This window comes from Rhinichthys klamathensis, unplaced genomic scaffold, assembly GCF_029890125.1.
Source record: "Rhinichthys klamathensis goyatoka isolate OS25496 unplaced genomic scaffold, OSU_Roscu_1.1 h1tg000020l_1, whole genome shotgun sequence".
NCBI lineage: Eukaryota > Metazoa > Chordata > Actinopteri > Cypriniformes > Leuciscidae > Rhinichthys > Rhinichthys klamathensis.
In genome coordinates this window covers 1,246,120-1,261,626 of record NW_026606571.1, presented here as the reverse complement: position 1 = coordinate 1,261,626, position 15,507 = coordinate 1,246,120, and the positions used below count along the sequence as shown (strand labels likewise).

Genomic DNA, 15,507 nt, shown 5'->3' with positions numbered 1-15,507 from the left:
AATAAAAAGAGAAAACCTGCACTTAACCTTTTCACATGTTTTCATTGTTACAGATATCGTGATGTATCATTATAGGATTGTCTAGCAATATATTGATTATCGCAGAATTGCTGTATCGTCGGACCTAAGCCAGAGCCTCTACGCTTTATGCTACGCGTTGGTTTTCATTTATACTTCTGCGTCGTTGTCCGCATTGACGCGCAATTACACATGCAGTGAAACCTGAGGGAGGGGTTCTAGCAGACCAATCACAGCGCCTGCGTCCGCGTAGAATTGACGCGTTGTTATTTTTGGAGAGGTGCACATCAGGGTATGCCGAAGGGTACGCGTGCTACACACAGCCTACGACGTAGCTACGGCGTGAGTTCGACGCAGAAGTATAAATTGGGCTTAATGCTAATCGTAAATTCTCTAAGATTACTATTCACGTCGGCACTAATGATGTTCGAGTTCGCCATTCGGAGATCACTAAAATTAACGTTAGAGAGGTGTGTGAACTCACAAGTACGATGTCAGGCACTATAATTTGCTCTGGCCCCCCTTCTGTTCAAAGGAGTGATGAGAAAGTTAGTAGACTGTCCTCACTCAATGGCTGGCTGTCTAAGTGGTGTCCGAAAAATAATATAAAATTCATAGACAATTGGAAAAGTTTTTGGGGCAGACCTGACCTGTTGAAAAGAGATGGTATTCATCCCTCCTAGGATGGTGCTGCTCTTCTCTCTAGTAATATGGCACATAGTCTTAGAGCTCAAACATGACAATCTGGAGCTCAGGTCAGGAAGCAGACAGACTGGCTAAACCGACCGTCTGCCAGCTGTCTCACGTCACCAAGGTCAGATAAATCCCATCACATAGAGCCTCTTTCACCTAGATATCATCATATAGGGACTGTGTCTGTTCCCCGAATTAGGAAATACAAAAAACTTCCAAACCCATCTACGGGTAAAATTTGTATTGATGTTCAACAAATAAAAAAACAGATATAATACAAATGAATAAATGATAAAGCTCGGGTTGCTGAATATTCTATCCCTTACTTCAAAAGCACTTATAGTTAATTATATGATTACAGACTATAACCTAGATGTGCTCTGTTTGACAGAAACCTGGCTAAAACCAAACAATTACATTACTTTAAATGAGTCCACCCCCCAAGATTACGGTTATAAACATGAACCTCGTATGAAAGGCAAAGGGGGAGGTGTTGCTGTGATTTATAGTAATATTTTCAGAATTACTAAGAAGTCTAGTTTCAAATATAATTATTTTGAAGTGTTGGTGCTTAATGTAACAATATCTAGTGTAAATGATAAATCACGTTTGAGATTTGTGCTGGCTACTGTGTACAGGCCACCAGGGCACCATACAGACATTATCAAAGAATTTGCTGACTTTCTATCAGAGTTAGTACTGGCTGCAGATAAAGTCCTAATTGTTGGTGATTTTAATATACATGTAGCTAACGAAAAAGATGCATTGGGATTGGCATTTAAAGACATTCTTAACTCTATATTTATGTAAATAGTTGTGCAACTGCTCAAACTTTATTTTGAAGTTTAAATTTGTGACACTTTCACCTGTTCAACCACATCAAAGTTTCGTAATTAGTAAGTCCGTGCTTTTTCTCTTTTTTTCTTGTGTGCTGACTGATGAGGGGGCCGGTGTACCTTGGTGAAACGGTGTTTTTGTACATGTAGCCTATTTTTTTAATTATCGTGGCAAGCAATCAGCCTATACAGCCAATACAGCCTATTGCAAAAAAAAAGAAAAAAAAAAAAAAAAACTATTTACTGTGAGAAACTCACCTCGAGTTCTGGTCGGGCTCGGGCTTAAAATATAACCGTAATGGTCGGGTCGGGTTAAATGATTTCGGGTACGGGCCGGGTTCGGGCTTAAGTTTAAAGCCCGTGCAGACCTCTAATTAGGATACGTACCAAAAACGTTTAAGCTGGCTATGATTAAACCCCTTGTTAAAAAAACCGCAACTTTATTTATTAGTTAATTACAGGCCGATCTCGAATCTACCTTTTCTGTCAAAGACACTAGAAAAGGCAGTATCTTCACAACTATGTTCCTTTTTAGAAAGAAATGGTATCTGCGAAGATTTTCAATCACGATTTAGACCGTATCATAGTACTGAGACAGCTCAGAGTCACAAATTATTTGCTCTTATCATCCGATTGTGGCTGTATCTCTCAATTAGTGTCACTCAATCTTGGTGCTGCATTTGACACTATCGACCACAACATTTTTTTAAATAGACTCGAAAATTATGTTGGCATTAGTGGAATTGCACTAGCATGGTTTAAATCATACTTATCTGACCGTTATCAGTTTGTAACAGTAAATGAAGAGATTCAAAAGTTCAGTATAGTGTACCACAAGGCTCAGTACTAGGACCGTTGCTGTTCACTCTGTACATGCTACCCTTACTGTATGTTCACACCGCCGCGACTTGAGCTTCCAAAGCATCCGGAAGTCATTCATTTTCAATGAAAGCTGGCTTCTATCAGCTGCAAGGAGTGTCAAATCCATGGGCGTCGCGTTTTGGGCATTTTGAGCGTTTTGAGCATCAATCAGAAAGTTGAAAGAAGCTCAACTTTTTGGTAATGAGCTATGACGCGGTTCAGCGGCAAGCAGCGGCAAAACACCAGCAACCATATAGACGTCCTTCACGCTGGCTGATGCCGGAGAAAGATAAGATGTAAACTTTCGTTCCTACCAAAACATTAGTTCCGAGAAAGCTGGAGGAGAAGCTAATAATCACCGTTGCTGGGTTTCCTATCATTTATGACATGACGTTGTTTGCTTATAGGGACAGCATGAGCACAACTTTTATTTGAAATATTTACTAACACTCGTTTTAAGCGGGAATGCAAGTCATTTGCTCACGGTGACACCGATTTGACCAATTGAACTAATGCAAATAATAGCCTAATGCAAATAATAATAACAATAGCTAATTATTATTTTTTTCCCTGACCAAATGTGACCAAAACGGTTATAAAAATGCTGTCATTATAAAAGCTTTCTTCAATGTATTGCTTTTTCCCCCTGTTTATTACATTTCATGTTGTGACACTTCTCTTCTCCCTGCTACGTCAGAGCGTCCAAAGCGTCAACAAGCTTCGCCGTACTTTTTGACAAGAGTCCTTGACAGGGGGGCCAGAGGTTCTTTGCCGCTCAAGTCGGCGGCAGTGTGAACGTACAGTTAGGAGATATCATTAAGAAGCAAGGCATTAGTTTTCACTGTTATGCTGATGATACTCAGCTCTATATTTCTGCACGCCCTGAAGAAACTTACTAATCCCCCAAATTAACGGAATGCATAGCTGATATAAAAAACTGGATGACTAGCAATTTCCTACGAATTAATTCGGAAAAAATAGAGATTATTATTAATAATAATATTTTTTTATTAATAATAATCCATTTTTGTCCATAATTATTGGACAAAAAACTTCCTCACGTAATAACCTAGAATACTGTCTAACACTTGATGGCTGCTCTGTCAAGTCCTCGTCGTCGGTTAGGAACCTGGGTGTGCTCTTTGATACCAATCTTTCATTTGAAAGTCACGTGTCTAGTATCTGTAAAACCGCATTTTTCATCTTAAAAATATATGTAAATTACGTCATATGCGCTCAATTAAAAATGCAGAACAATTAGTTCATGCGTTCATGACATCAAGGCTTGATTACTGTAATGCTTTACTGGGTGGTTGCCCTGCCTGCACGTTTAATAAATAAACTACAGCTGGTCCAAAATGCAGCTGCTAGAGTTCTTACCAGAACCAGGAAGTATGACCATATTAGCCCGGTTCTGTCAACACTGCATTGGCTCCCTATTAAACATCGTATAAATTTTAAAATATTGCTGATTACTTACAAAGCACTAAATGGTTTAGCTCCCCAGTACTTGAGCGAGCTCTTAACGCATTATAGTCCTTCACGTCTATTGCGATCTCAAAATTCCGGCCAGTTGATAATACCTAGAATATCTAAATCGACTGCTGGCGATAGATCCTTTTCCTATTTAGCACCAAAACTTTGGAACAATCTTCCTACCATTGTCCGGGAAGCAGACACAGTCTGTCAGTTCAAATCTAGACTAAAACACATCTCTTTGGCCTAGCATACACTATAATTCAATGTTAGGGACTGAACACGTGATGCGCATGTGCGCGCCGTCTGCGTTTTCGCGAGTGTGCGTTTTTGGGGTTTGCGCAGAGATAACGGATAATCGTTTGCACCTTTGAAACTATTTCAGGGAGTGCGTTCTCGAGACACGAGACACTGTTTTGTGCGGATGGGCGGCCGGAGCGCGTTAAGAGTTTTTCTGTTGGAGCGGTGTCAACCCCTAAGTTAATAACTAATGATCTTCGCAACGGAAGGGAATCAATCAACTTTAGCTAGACAATAACTTTATCCTAATGCTGTTGTAAAGCCTAAACAATCTGTTACAGTAATTTCTATTATAACTGTAAAGCTGCTTTGAAACAATCCATACTGTTAAAAGCGCTTAATAAATTAAGGTGACTTGACTTGACTAGTTGTAGCAATACACACGCATATTAGGCAAAATAATGTGAACACCTGGAAAATGGGCAATATTTCTTTATTAAGGTGTTCTATCACCATTTGCCAGCTTTCAATCTTCTTAGAATAGATTCATACAACTTTTTAATATAGTCTCCAGTGGAATGTTGTCAATAAGAACATCTGCTAATTAATTCAGAGATCTTGGAGGGGGGAATCAGCTTCTGATTCTTTTCTCTATTACTGCCCACAATAATAAAATTCAACATTGATAATGTTGAAGTCAGGTGACTGAGCTGGCCAGTGCATATGTTTAAGTTCATCTTGGGGCGCTCCAACTGTCCGGGTTTTTTTATCATGACACCATCATTTTCACATTTTACCATTGGCGTCTCATTAAAGTTTGAGCAATTGCAGTTCTTTCATAGAAGTTGTGAAGTTCTCTGTGGTCGGTTTTTGTGGAAACAAGATCTTCAAGGTGAATATTGACGTTTGTTGTCACTTTGCTGAAGTGGTGCTGTGTTGTTTGGACAGAATTCTTCTTGGTGTTTGATGGGCCCTATCAATCAATTTCCCTTTTTACCCACTATTCTTCTTCTGATGAAGTCTTGCCATGCTTTGTGTGTGCAGTCATAATCATAAAGAGCACATCATTACTTTTTTTTTTAATTCATGTGGCCTTGTAATCTTTAATCAAAATAACTTTTCCTCCTCTTTGCTATGACATCGCTTCTGTGATTCACCGGCGTGAGGGCGGCACAATAACCTCTCCCTTTCAGCAACCTGTCACTCACATGACATCGCAGCAATAGCAAACTACAACAATCCAAAGATCAAATCAATTCCCAAAGGGTAAAATCAATTCCCAATCCCGCCCTACATTTTTTTTCTGATTCTGAATCATTTAAAAAAGTATGGGTAGCGTATGTTTGTCATGGCCTACGGCATCAGTAGCGTCGCTTCACTGCCATTTACAAATCTTCTCCTGTGGTCTCATGGGATAGTAAAATCTCCAGTGGATGCACACTTCAGAATTTAGCCGGAAGTAGTAGGTCATTCGGGGACTTTTCACCAACTGTTTTATATGAATTCAAACATACTACTTGGCTCACATACTGTTTTTTTGCCTACTATATAGTATGGAAGTATAGGCATATTCAGACGCAGCACGCAGGGAAAATGTTCTTTTTAAAACTAAACTTTACATGCACATCAAAAAGTTTGAGCTCATCTATTGCACATTAGATCATTCTCATCTCTCTTAAATCCAGGTCTGATGTATTTATAGAGTACTGCACCCATGTGACGCCTGGATTCTGTGAAAGAGAGGGGTCTGGCTCAATACACAGAATCTGTTTACTGTGACAATCACTGTCACTGAGCCTGTCCCTTCTGCTCTAATCAACACCTAAAATACCTTAATTACAGATCACTGAAAAGAACAGAATACAAAGGGCACTGCCATCAAAAGCCAGTATGATAGGTCTGTGCAAAATAATGTGACTCGTGTCTCTAGTTTTGGATTGTGATCTAATTTGGGGACAATAACCACCAGCTTACCACAATAATCAACAGCATACATACCATTACAAAACTTTTTTAGAATAATCAAGTAAAAGCCTGACAACACAATGCACAACATAATAAATAAGTCTAATTTTAAAGAACATTGGCAACACCTGGAAAAAGTACATGAAAGCTGATTATTATTATTATTATTATTATTAATTATGAGCCAATCCTTAAAAATATTTTGAGTTAATACTAATTTTCTCAGAAGATAATCAAAGTTCAAGTGCCTATATATTTTCTTTGTAATCAGTTAGGGTTTGTATTTATTTGTTCTTTTTGCATTACACCGAGATATTACATCCTGTGATATTAAGTGGTTGATTAAAGATTATACAAGACCAAAGGGACTGCACAACAATCAAAAATAAGCATGGAAAATTACAGCTAGAACAAAGTGAACTCATAAACTCTGCTCATCTTTTTGACAGAATGAACAGCCAATATAGTATCAGCATTTTGATGGTAAAATGAAAACACATGATTGCATTTCCACTTATGCGCAAGGACTGAATCCTTTTGTTCTGTGAAACACTGTGGCAAACCGCTGAAGAGTAGATATGTATGCAACAGATGGGAGATGTGCCTTAAGGACACGACACGCTGCCTAACAACCCTAAATGTCTTTAAGTGCAGAACATTCAACTCTTTCGATAAGAGGACGCAATCAGACTTAAATTAACATTAAGATGACCATAAAATCTTGAAAGCCAGGGTAAAAAAAAAAAAAAAGTGAGATCACAGTTTACACCCGAAGACCTGTGTAGCAGGTCCTGTAGAAGCAGCTCAAAAGGGAATATGACTAAGTCTCACAAGTTATTCCAGCTAATCAATCAAATTAGTGTAATGCGTGTGTGAGGTTACACATGCATACAGGGGAAGGACTGGGCTTCCTCTCGTCCGTTTTATTTATGGCTCTGTTGTGTCGCCTCTGGGTGACACGAGCAGCGGGGGACTCTGAGCTACATTGAGCTCACCCCACTGTCAGACACGTCCCTTACACACACAGCCACCCCCAATGCCTCATTGGCCATCAACCCTTGGATGCCCCGTCAAAGCCTGTCTTCACATTTAGCTCCCCTAAGCCTCGCCACTTCATTGACCCTCCTCCAGCCTGGCTTTTAATAGCTCTTGAGTTTTATCAGCTTTCTGCAATACTCCCCTGCATCTGCTGTCCTCTTTCTGAAATGCGCTAATTTGCTGTCTTTCCGCCTCGGTCCATAAAAGCCAGCACAAACTTGTGAGGTAGTGGACAGCATAAGTGTCATACTGTCCTTGAGCTCAACTCCATTCTAATGCTTAAAGGGATAGTTCACTTTGGAATTAATTTTTGATATGTTTTAGCTTACCTCAAGGGCATCCAAGATGTAGGTGTCTTTGTTTCCGCAGTAGTTTCAATTTTGATATTTTTAGGTCAAACCGTTCTTGTCCTTCAGTCATATAATGCAGGTCTATGGTCACCACCTCAAAGAGCATGCACAGAGAAGTCCAAATTAAAGATGATTTAATGACTCGTAAATGTAAGTACACACATTGATGGCCTAAGACACGAAACGAGCGGTTTGTGTGAGAAAACGAACAGTACTTATATCGTTTTTACCTCTTGTAACCACAGCCACGTCCAAGTGATCTGAGGGCGCGGGCGCTTCGGTCTGTGCGTTACAAGAGGTGAAAACGATATAAATAATGTTCGTTTTCTCACACAAACCGCTCGTTTAGTGTCTTAGGCCATCAATGTGTACTAACATTTACGAGACATTAAATCATGTTTAATTTGGACTTCTCTGTGCATGCTCTTTGAGGTGGTGACCATAGACCTGCATTATATGACTGACAGACAAGAACGGTTTGACCTAAAAATATAAAAATTGAAACTACTGCGGAAACAAAGACACCTACATCTTGGATGCCCTTGAGGTAAGCTAAAACATATCAAAAATGTATTTCAAAGTGAACTAACCCTTTAAATAGAAACAAGACTTTGAACTGTAAAGTCTAATACAAAGTTGCAGATATAGGGGTTTCGTGGCCTTCCGCAGCCCCTGCCAACACAGCAGAGGCAAGGATCAGCCTCCTGCCTACGTAATTTGCTACATTATAGACATGACCTGCACATCTACGTGGAGGTCATAATGTTGGTTTATTCACAACAGTCTTAATTTATGGAGACTGCAGTTGATTCAGACCACTTATATAAAATGGTCTTAAACAGATTTAGCTGCAGTGCAGATTCAACAGCATTTTATTGTGCAATGTATGGCGAGCCTGCTGAAAAATCCAGCATGAATTCCATGTAGGTCCAGGCTGGTTTATGCTGGCCTATAGCTAGTGGACCAGCAGCATAGTCACGCTGTTCTCAAGGAAAACTGAGCTAGTGTGGCTGGTCCACCAGGACTCCCGCTTCCCATGCTGAGGACCAGCAAACCAGCAACCAGCATCCGTTGCTGGTCTAGCATGCAAATCATAACTTATGCTGATAACCAGCAATGCTGGATTTTTCAGTATGGAACAACAACAAAAAAAGTTTAAATTGCTTAAATTCCTTTGAATACATTTTTAAGAAATTACGCAAGACTCCACTCCAAGGACACCACTGTGCGTACATGGGGAAAGAGAATAAGAGTCATGCTTGGCATTTAACAGCAGTTGGTGAGGTGGCATTAACTTCAGGTATGCTTCATCACATGCTGCAGACCCTGTTCGGATGCCTGGCTGCAGGGAGGCGATCGAAGGAACAGTGCTGGCATAAGGGGATGTTTACAGCTCATAGCATCATCTAGATCAAGAGTTTTCAAACGTTTTCATGCCAAGGACCCACAAATATGATGAATATAATGATGAAATATGAGGGACCCTCATTGTAGAATATAAAAGCGGGTTTATGCATAAAAATCCATTTATACTGTAAAAGAAAAATATTGAGAATGATATTATAAACACATACATCAAATATTTTTTTATTAGTTTAGTTTATATTTTTCCCCCCTGATAAATTAATTGGCTTTTATATGGCCTTTGTACTGACACAAATTGTTAAATATTATCTGGAAAATATTCATTCTTCACATAACTATGGTTTTAGAAAGCAGAGTGAAATTGTAATATCAAATGTACCCCCCTGGGGGTCCGTAGACTCCAGTTTGAAAATTCCTCCAGTAAGGTCATTTGTACACAAAGGCTGAGATTTTGCCATACTGTGCAATTTGTAGCCGTATCAGCAATCATAAATCTGATCCATATCACATTAACTACAGCATAAAAATTGAATGACATCTAATCATTATATTTCATATTTGCACAATAGTGATCAGTCACCCTTCTGGTCTCAACTTGACATCCTATGGATCTTACTAGCTGTATTTGTCCCCAGTCTGCACAAAGCCGTTGCCAACACCCTGCTGTTCCTGAGCATGGCTGGGTGGGACCAGTAAAAATGACTTGTCAGTCATTATTCCATCATGTGTCAAATCTCATTTACTTCCTTCTCCATGCACGGACAAACACAACGTCATGGACACAATTGCACAAGAAAGTGTCTGGAAGTTATGCAAAACCCTTGACAGTGACCAAACAGAAAAACCAGACCTTTTGAAAAGAGTGTGACCCTGAGAAAGATATTTCTAGGTGCAGAATAGAGAATAAACTCTTGTGGTCACCTGATTTCTTAGTAATGCAAACTTAACTCACTGTGAGCCATTACTATGAGTTAAAACAAACAACTCATACTGTACAAAAAGTGTGAAGGGCTCATGACATTAGCAGGTAAAGATAAGATCATTTTCAAACACCAGCTGCCACAAAATGCAACTGCTCCATTTCACATTAAGCAAAAAAAAGCAGTTCTATCTCGCAGGAAATCAATAGAAACGTGAACATCAGGACTGATTTTGTCTGCACTGATTCACATTTTCTCATGCGCATCCTTCGGTAAACATATGCTTTCGATGACAACCAAAGATAATTGCAGTAAACTCTTCCTTGGCAGCAGTATATGGCTCCCCTCACGTTTTGAGTGCACTAAATGATATCTAATGCTGATAGCAACGTTGTCACGAGTTTACCACTAAGGCATCCTCTTCCTGTCGTCATCCTCACAGCGGCAGAGGCCCTCCACCCTAGCATGCAAATAAACAGCCCTATGGTGTTCTCATTGATACTCCCAGGATGTGGCTCTGTGATTAAGGGAAAGAAGAAGTCATTAATTATGGAAGAATGCAATTAATTACTTTTTCTTCCCCTACTGCTGTTAGATCTGTCTCCCATCCATCCCCATATCCTTAATCTGACCCGCTGCGAGATCCATGCAGAGCAGGAAGAGACATATATGGGTTGGGACTCAATTACTAAAACATCAGAATGCTAATCCGCTAACCTTTGGGAAAACCAGCCATTTGGAACTCCGACCTGCCCTTTGTTGTAGACTACATGTCCCCGCAAGTCATAGTTCGGTCTGCATAGAACATTGGCAGTGACTGTCTCCTGTGGATCAACACAGCCAGCAATGAAGTCCAAACATCTGCATCAAAAGCATTATGAAACACACATGGTTTGCTTAGTAGAGGAACAGCGTATTCACCAACATCCCTTGCAGTGAGAAATAACTGGCCTGCTGTGGGAAGAGTACTGGATCCATTGTTTGTTGAAATGCTTTATGAGCTTCAAGCAAGCACAAACAGAAAATTTGGAATTTAAAAATGTGGACAGTAAACATTATTTATATTTAGAACATTATTCCCAACATATTTTTGCCATAAAGTCTTCACTGTTTTATTTATCATCTATCATTTTAAAATATGCCCACTATTTGTAAAGTAATTTTCATCCAGATATTTACTCTCCCCTATCAACACTAGAAAAATATGATGCATTTTCATGTCTCATTTAACACAGAGTGCAAAGTGGCAGAGAGCAAAAAAAAAATTCTGTTCTTCTCTAGTGAAATGAGCTGCCAAGCACTCCCTTTAAACCAATGCACTTACACACACACACACACACACACACACAACCTTTTCTTCTCTGCATTTCTCCTGCATCTCTATATCTAGTTACATTTCTCTAGTGTGCTTCCTAATCTAGTTGTCAAATAAACCTGGCATTGTATATTATGAATACTGTTGGCTCATTGACAAATTGCTTTTGTTCCTCTCTTGTAAGTCGATTTGGATAAAAGCATCTGTTGCATAATGTAACTGTCCTCAGACATTGTTTAAAGACAAAGTACAAAATGAATAGTCCAGTCTTTAAATCTCATTCTCAAGGCAGTAATCGTGCACTACATTTTTATATTTTTGCATTTGGAATATGCTTTTATCCAAAGCAAATTACATTGCATTCAAGCTATACATTTATGTTCAATTCATGCATTCCCTCAGAATTGAACCCATGACCTTGGCGTTTCAAGAGCAATGCACTGTTTGAGTTACAGGACAAACTGTGGAGCAGCTGACATTCATTCACTAAAAAACATGCCCTACTTGTGTAAATCCACCTAACCAGAGGAAAATATAGATAGAATATTCTAATTGGACACACACATTAATTTAATATATAACTCTTCATTTTAATTCTGCTTTGTTACATTCAATGTAATATTCAATGTTTGAATGTCAGTTTAAATTGGAATTTAAAAGGTATTGTCAATCCAGTTTAATGGTGTACATTCTCCACACTCAACAAGGTCAACATGCCAAAGTTTTCATTTTGATAACGTCAGAGTTGGCGATTGTGTCGGAGTCTCATAGGATTTATTATGTTGATGTGGAATTGGGTTAGTGCTGCCTGCCCGAGCTGTTGCTATCATTGGCTTCTGTTGATGAACTGATCAAATCAGTTCTCCAAAAGGAACTTCAAAGCACAGCTGCCCTTTGCATGCTGCATACTGAGTGTGGGCAGCAACTAATGGATGTTCCCACTAATCAACCCTGCATGTCGCCAGGCCAGTTAGATGCCCCCTCAAGATGTCCACTGAGTCCGTGAGACACCGTTCTCATCATCCACCGCTCCATCTGTGTAATTGCTTCCTTGAGAGATTACATTCCCGCCAGTGACAACACCAATTAGGCAGTCAGGAGGAAAATACGACAATAAGGCCCTACTTAGCAGAGAAAAGTAGCATTTGGATAGATATCAGCATAATCTTAATGAGTCAACAAACATGACATTTAGATGTGCTCTCACGCAAATGCTTGAGTATGGCCCGCACATGCGGGGAGACGCGGTTGCCTTCAAGGATGGTACTCAGTAACCTTGAACGGAAAAAAACCTGGCAAAGTTACAGATATGAGATTAAAATTGCAAGAATTCAAATCGGAGTAATTGATGATAGGGCTTTGACAAAAGGGGCAATGGTTTGTCCTTTTAAGGAATGTCTCACGCCTCTGATGTCAGGATCTCAATTGCATGGTCATTGCTGATGCAGTATACAAACCCTTAAACCACACCTACACTGCGACATCTGATTGGACTTACGCACATGTTGCTATCATTTAATAATCAGACAGGAGAGAATCCCGGTCTCTGTGTCTCTTGTCTGATAGTCCATCACAAAAGGATTTAACTCCTCGACCAGAAACTGTACTCAGTTGTTTCCACAGACCATTATCCTCAGCTCAGGTAAGTACAATACATGTAAAATGTTCTTTATGTTACCTAATTTAAACTACAATTTTACATTATTGTTTAAGTTTTTAATCATTATTTGTTAAAAATCTATTTAACAAAGCTTTTCACTCCTGATGGTTTTAGTGGTAAGTTATAGGCTACTGAATGTTAAGAGATTAAACAAAATCCAATCAAGTATGGCTGAAATTGGGATTGGAGAGGGGAAACTTTGTGTTTTCATTTTTGATGTAAATGTTACTAAGTTTAATAAAGAAAAGGACGCTATGAAATGTAGCATCTTGTAATATTTTCTCCTCAGACTGATCTGTAAAGATGTACCGTGGACTAGTGTTACTGTTCTTGGTTTTGGTGCTGGAAACCCGATGGAGTGAATCGAGCTGTCAGCAGTCAGAATCTCAAAGATCAGATTCAAACGTAAGTGGCAGATAATGATCATCTAATAACTATAAATATATAGTTTTGCCGATTTTTAAAATAAAAATGTAATTTTATGCACAGGAGAGTCCAAGTTTGCGGCTGTCGGCTCATAACTTGCTGAAGAGGTATAATGACATAGATTATGACAGTTTCGTCGGATTAATGGGGCGCAGAAACGCCGGTGAGTGAACAGATATTTTTTGTTGTATTATTCTAGCAGTTTCTCTTTATTTTATTATTCTTTGAGACGTGCTAATGTTTATACGAATCTTATTATTTTCCAGACACGGATGATTTACCACCCCAACGTAAAAGTAAGACATTTTGGTCATCCTTTTGTGCTTTCAGAATAGGCTAAAATAATCTAAGAAAACTGAATATATGTTGTCTTTCAGGGGAAATGCACGATATCTTTGTTGGACTCATGGGTCGACGAAGCGCTGACCCTGGTAATAGCCTTTCTCTTCAATTCACTGGTGTTTGTGAAAAACAGCTTTTTAGGCGTAATTTCCGGGTGGGACATGTCCCCAACACTTTTTGCCTGGGTCGATATTGTCCCCTACACTTTTTGACACATCTGGCGGCACATACAAACGAAACATCTCAAGTTAGAGTATCAATTTCATTCGTTTGTTATTGTCATTGAAGTCATGCTGAGTGCGCGTTGCCGCTGTAATTAGTGGCGGAACACAACAGTGTTCTATTGGCGCTCGTACACAGTATTCAAAACGGAGGTGCGGTGCAATCTATCCGCCGTTCCAGAGACTCATTCGTTCCAAGAAATCACAAAACAAAAGGCACATTACGTGTCCATGCTCATGAGTCATGACATACAATCACTAATGAACATCTTTGGTTTTAATGAGAAAAAAAAGAAGAAAAGCGGATTAGAACCCAAAACTTCTGACACGTATTCACCGACGTGAAGAATCTCTAGTCGGGACTAATAATATTGATATTGTATTGTAAGGAAGAAAATATCACGTTAACGGTTAAACATGACTTCTATGTTTAACCGTGAACATAGAAGTCACACTCACCCACTTTTTAAGACAAAGTTACGCTATAGCTTTAGCTGACTGTCACCTTGATATAGGCCTACTTTAAGAACTAAAGGCTCGTGCAACTTAAATCAGTAACTTAACTGATTGGTTGTTCATACGAAATCTAACGTTACTGAGTTACTCGCGGGATGCACGAAATAAATTAATATTCAGCGCGAGCATCAGTTCGAATCACAAACGACTCTTATGAGCAGGTTCTTTTGAGGAATCAAAAACATACACCGCGAGAAGTGTGAATTGGTTAATGAACAAATGACTTTTATGAGTATATTGTTCGAACTAATTGATCATAAAAGGACTTGGACTGATGAATCCAATAGTTTTTTGTGTTTATTACACCGCGTGGGTTAAACCACCGACATACGACGAAGTAGCCACATATTATCGCTAACGCTGTCAGAAATTCATCAGTCTATCTAACCTCCCAGACTTACTGTATTTGTGTTGACAGAAACGGGGCGTCCATTGAGGAAAGAGTATCCAGAAACAAGCGGAGGAGGCATCTTCTTCAACAAATGCAAACTGAGGTGAGTAATTCAGTGAGGCTATTCTGCCACCTGCAGGCTTTCTGAATATATTACAACATGTATCTCACCACAGCATTTGTTCGTAAATATAGCATGTCTGTTATGCTTTTTCTTGTAAATATAAATCGTCTCTGCTATATATATATTTTTTTTTTCAATTTGTTGCAGGTTTCGTCGTGGGTTATAGGCAAATGAATTATTTCATATCCAGTTAATCGTCTGTACCACCCTGTCATGACAGCTTCTTTTCAAGACATTTCTTTGGAGCAAAACAATTTATTTTACAAAAGTGATAGAGCAAAATAAAATATTTATATAAAATGAATAAAATAAACATGATTTCCTATGGTGTGATTTGTTTCAGTGTACTGCAAATAATATACATTTATCATTATAAATTATCAAATTTAAATCTCCACTTACATCCCATGCCTTTCAATTAATTTTATTGTTATTTTTTGCTGTTTAATGTATAAAACATGATTTTTGTAAATAAAAATACTATCTATCTGATCTCACAATGTTTTATTACTTAAACGTTCAATAACGCATAAAATGTAGTGACTTCAACCAAGCAAAAATTTTACACAGCAATAATTTGCAAAACACTGATGCTTTCTCATTGTCAACTGCATACCGCTACATATAAAATTATGTATACCAAACCTATATGTGTTATAACTTAATTGAACATAAAAAGAAAACATAATTGTGTCCCTCTAGATGCACAATTCATCGCACTGTCAGAGTTTGGGGATATTCACACATAAT

The 15,507-nt window shown here is 38.8% G+C and overlaps 1 protein-coding gene across 1 annotated transcript; it reads left to right on the top strand.

The window, feature by feature from the left end:
• The first annotated feature begins 12,588 nt into the window (after window positions 1–12,588).
• tac3a (tachykinin precursor 3a) lies at window positions 12,589–15,319 on the top strand. Its single transcript, XM_056239155.1, has 7 exons — window positions 12,589–12,719; window positions 13,027–13,142; window positions 13,227–13,326; window positions 13,430–13,459; window positions 13,541–13,594; window positions 14,661–14,736; window positions 14,905–15,319. The coding sequence occupies exons 2-7, from the start codon at window positions 13,041–13,043 to the stop codon at window positions 14,921–14,923; spliced, it is 381 nt and encodes a 126-aa protein (XP_056095130.1). The 5' UTR covers window positions 12,589–12,719; window positions 13,027–13,040; the 3' UTR covers window positions 14,924–15,319.
• Window positions 15,320–15,507: the final 188 nt, after the last annotated feature.

Coding starts and splice junctions, on each gene's coding strand:
- tac3a (XM_056239155.1), top strand. CDS start 13,041: ATGTACCGTGGACTAGTGTTACTGTTCTTGGTTTTGGTGCTGGAAACC. Junction 13,460..13,540: donor TTTACCACCCCAACGTAAAA/GTAAGACATTTT, acceptor GTTGTCTTTCAG/GGGAAATGCACGATATCTTT. Junction 13,595..14,660: donor TCGACGAAGCGCTGACCCTG/GTAATAGCCTTT, acceptor TTGTGTTGACAG/AAACGGGGCGTCCATTGAGG.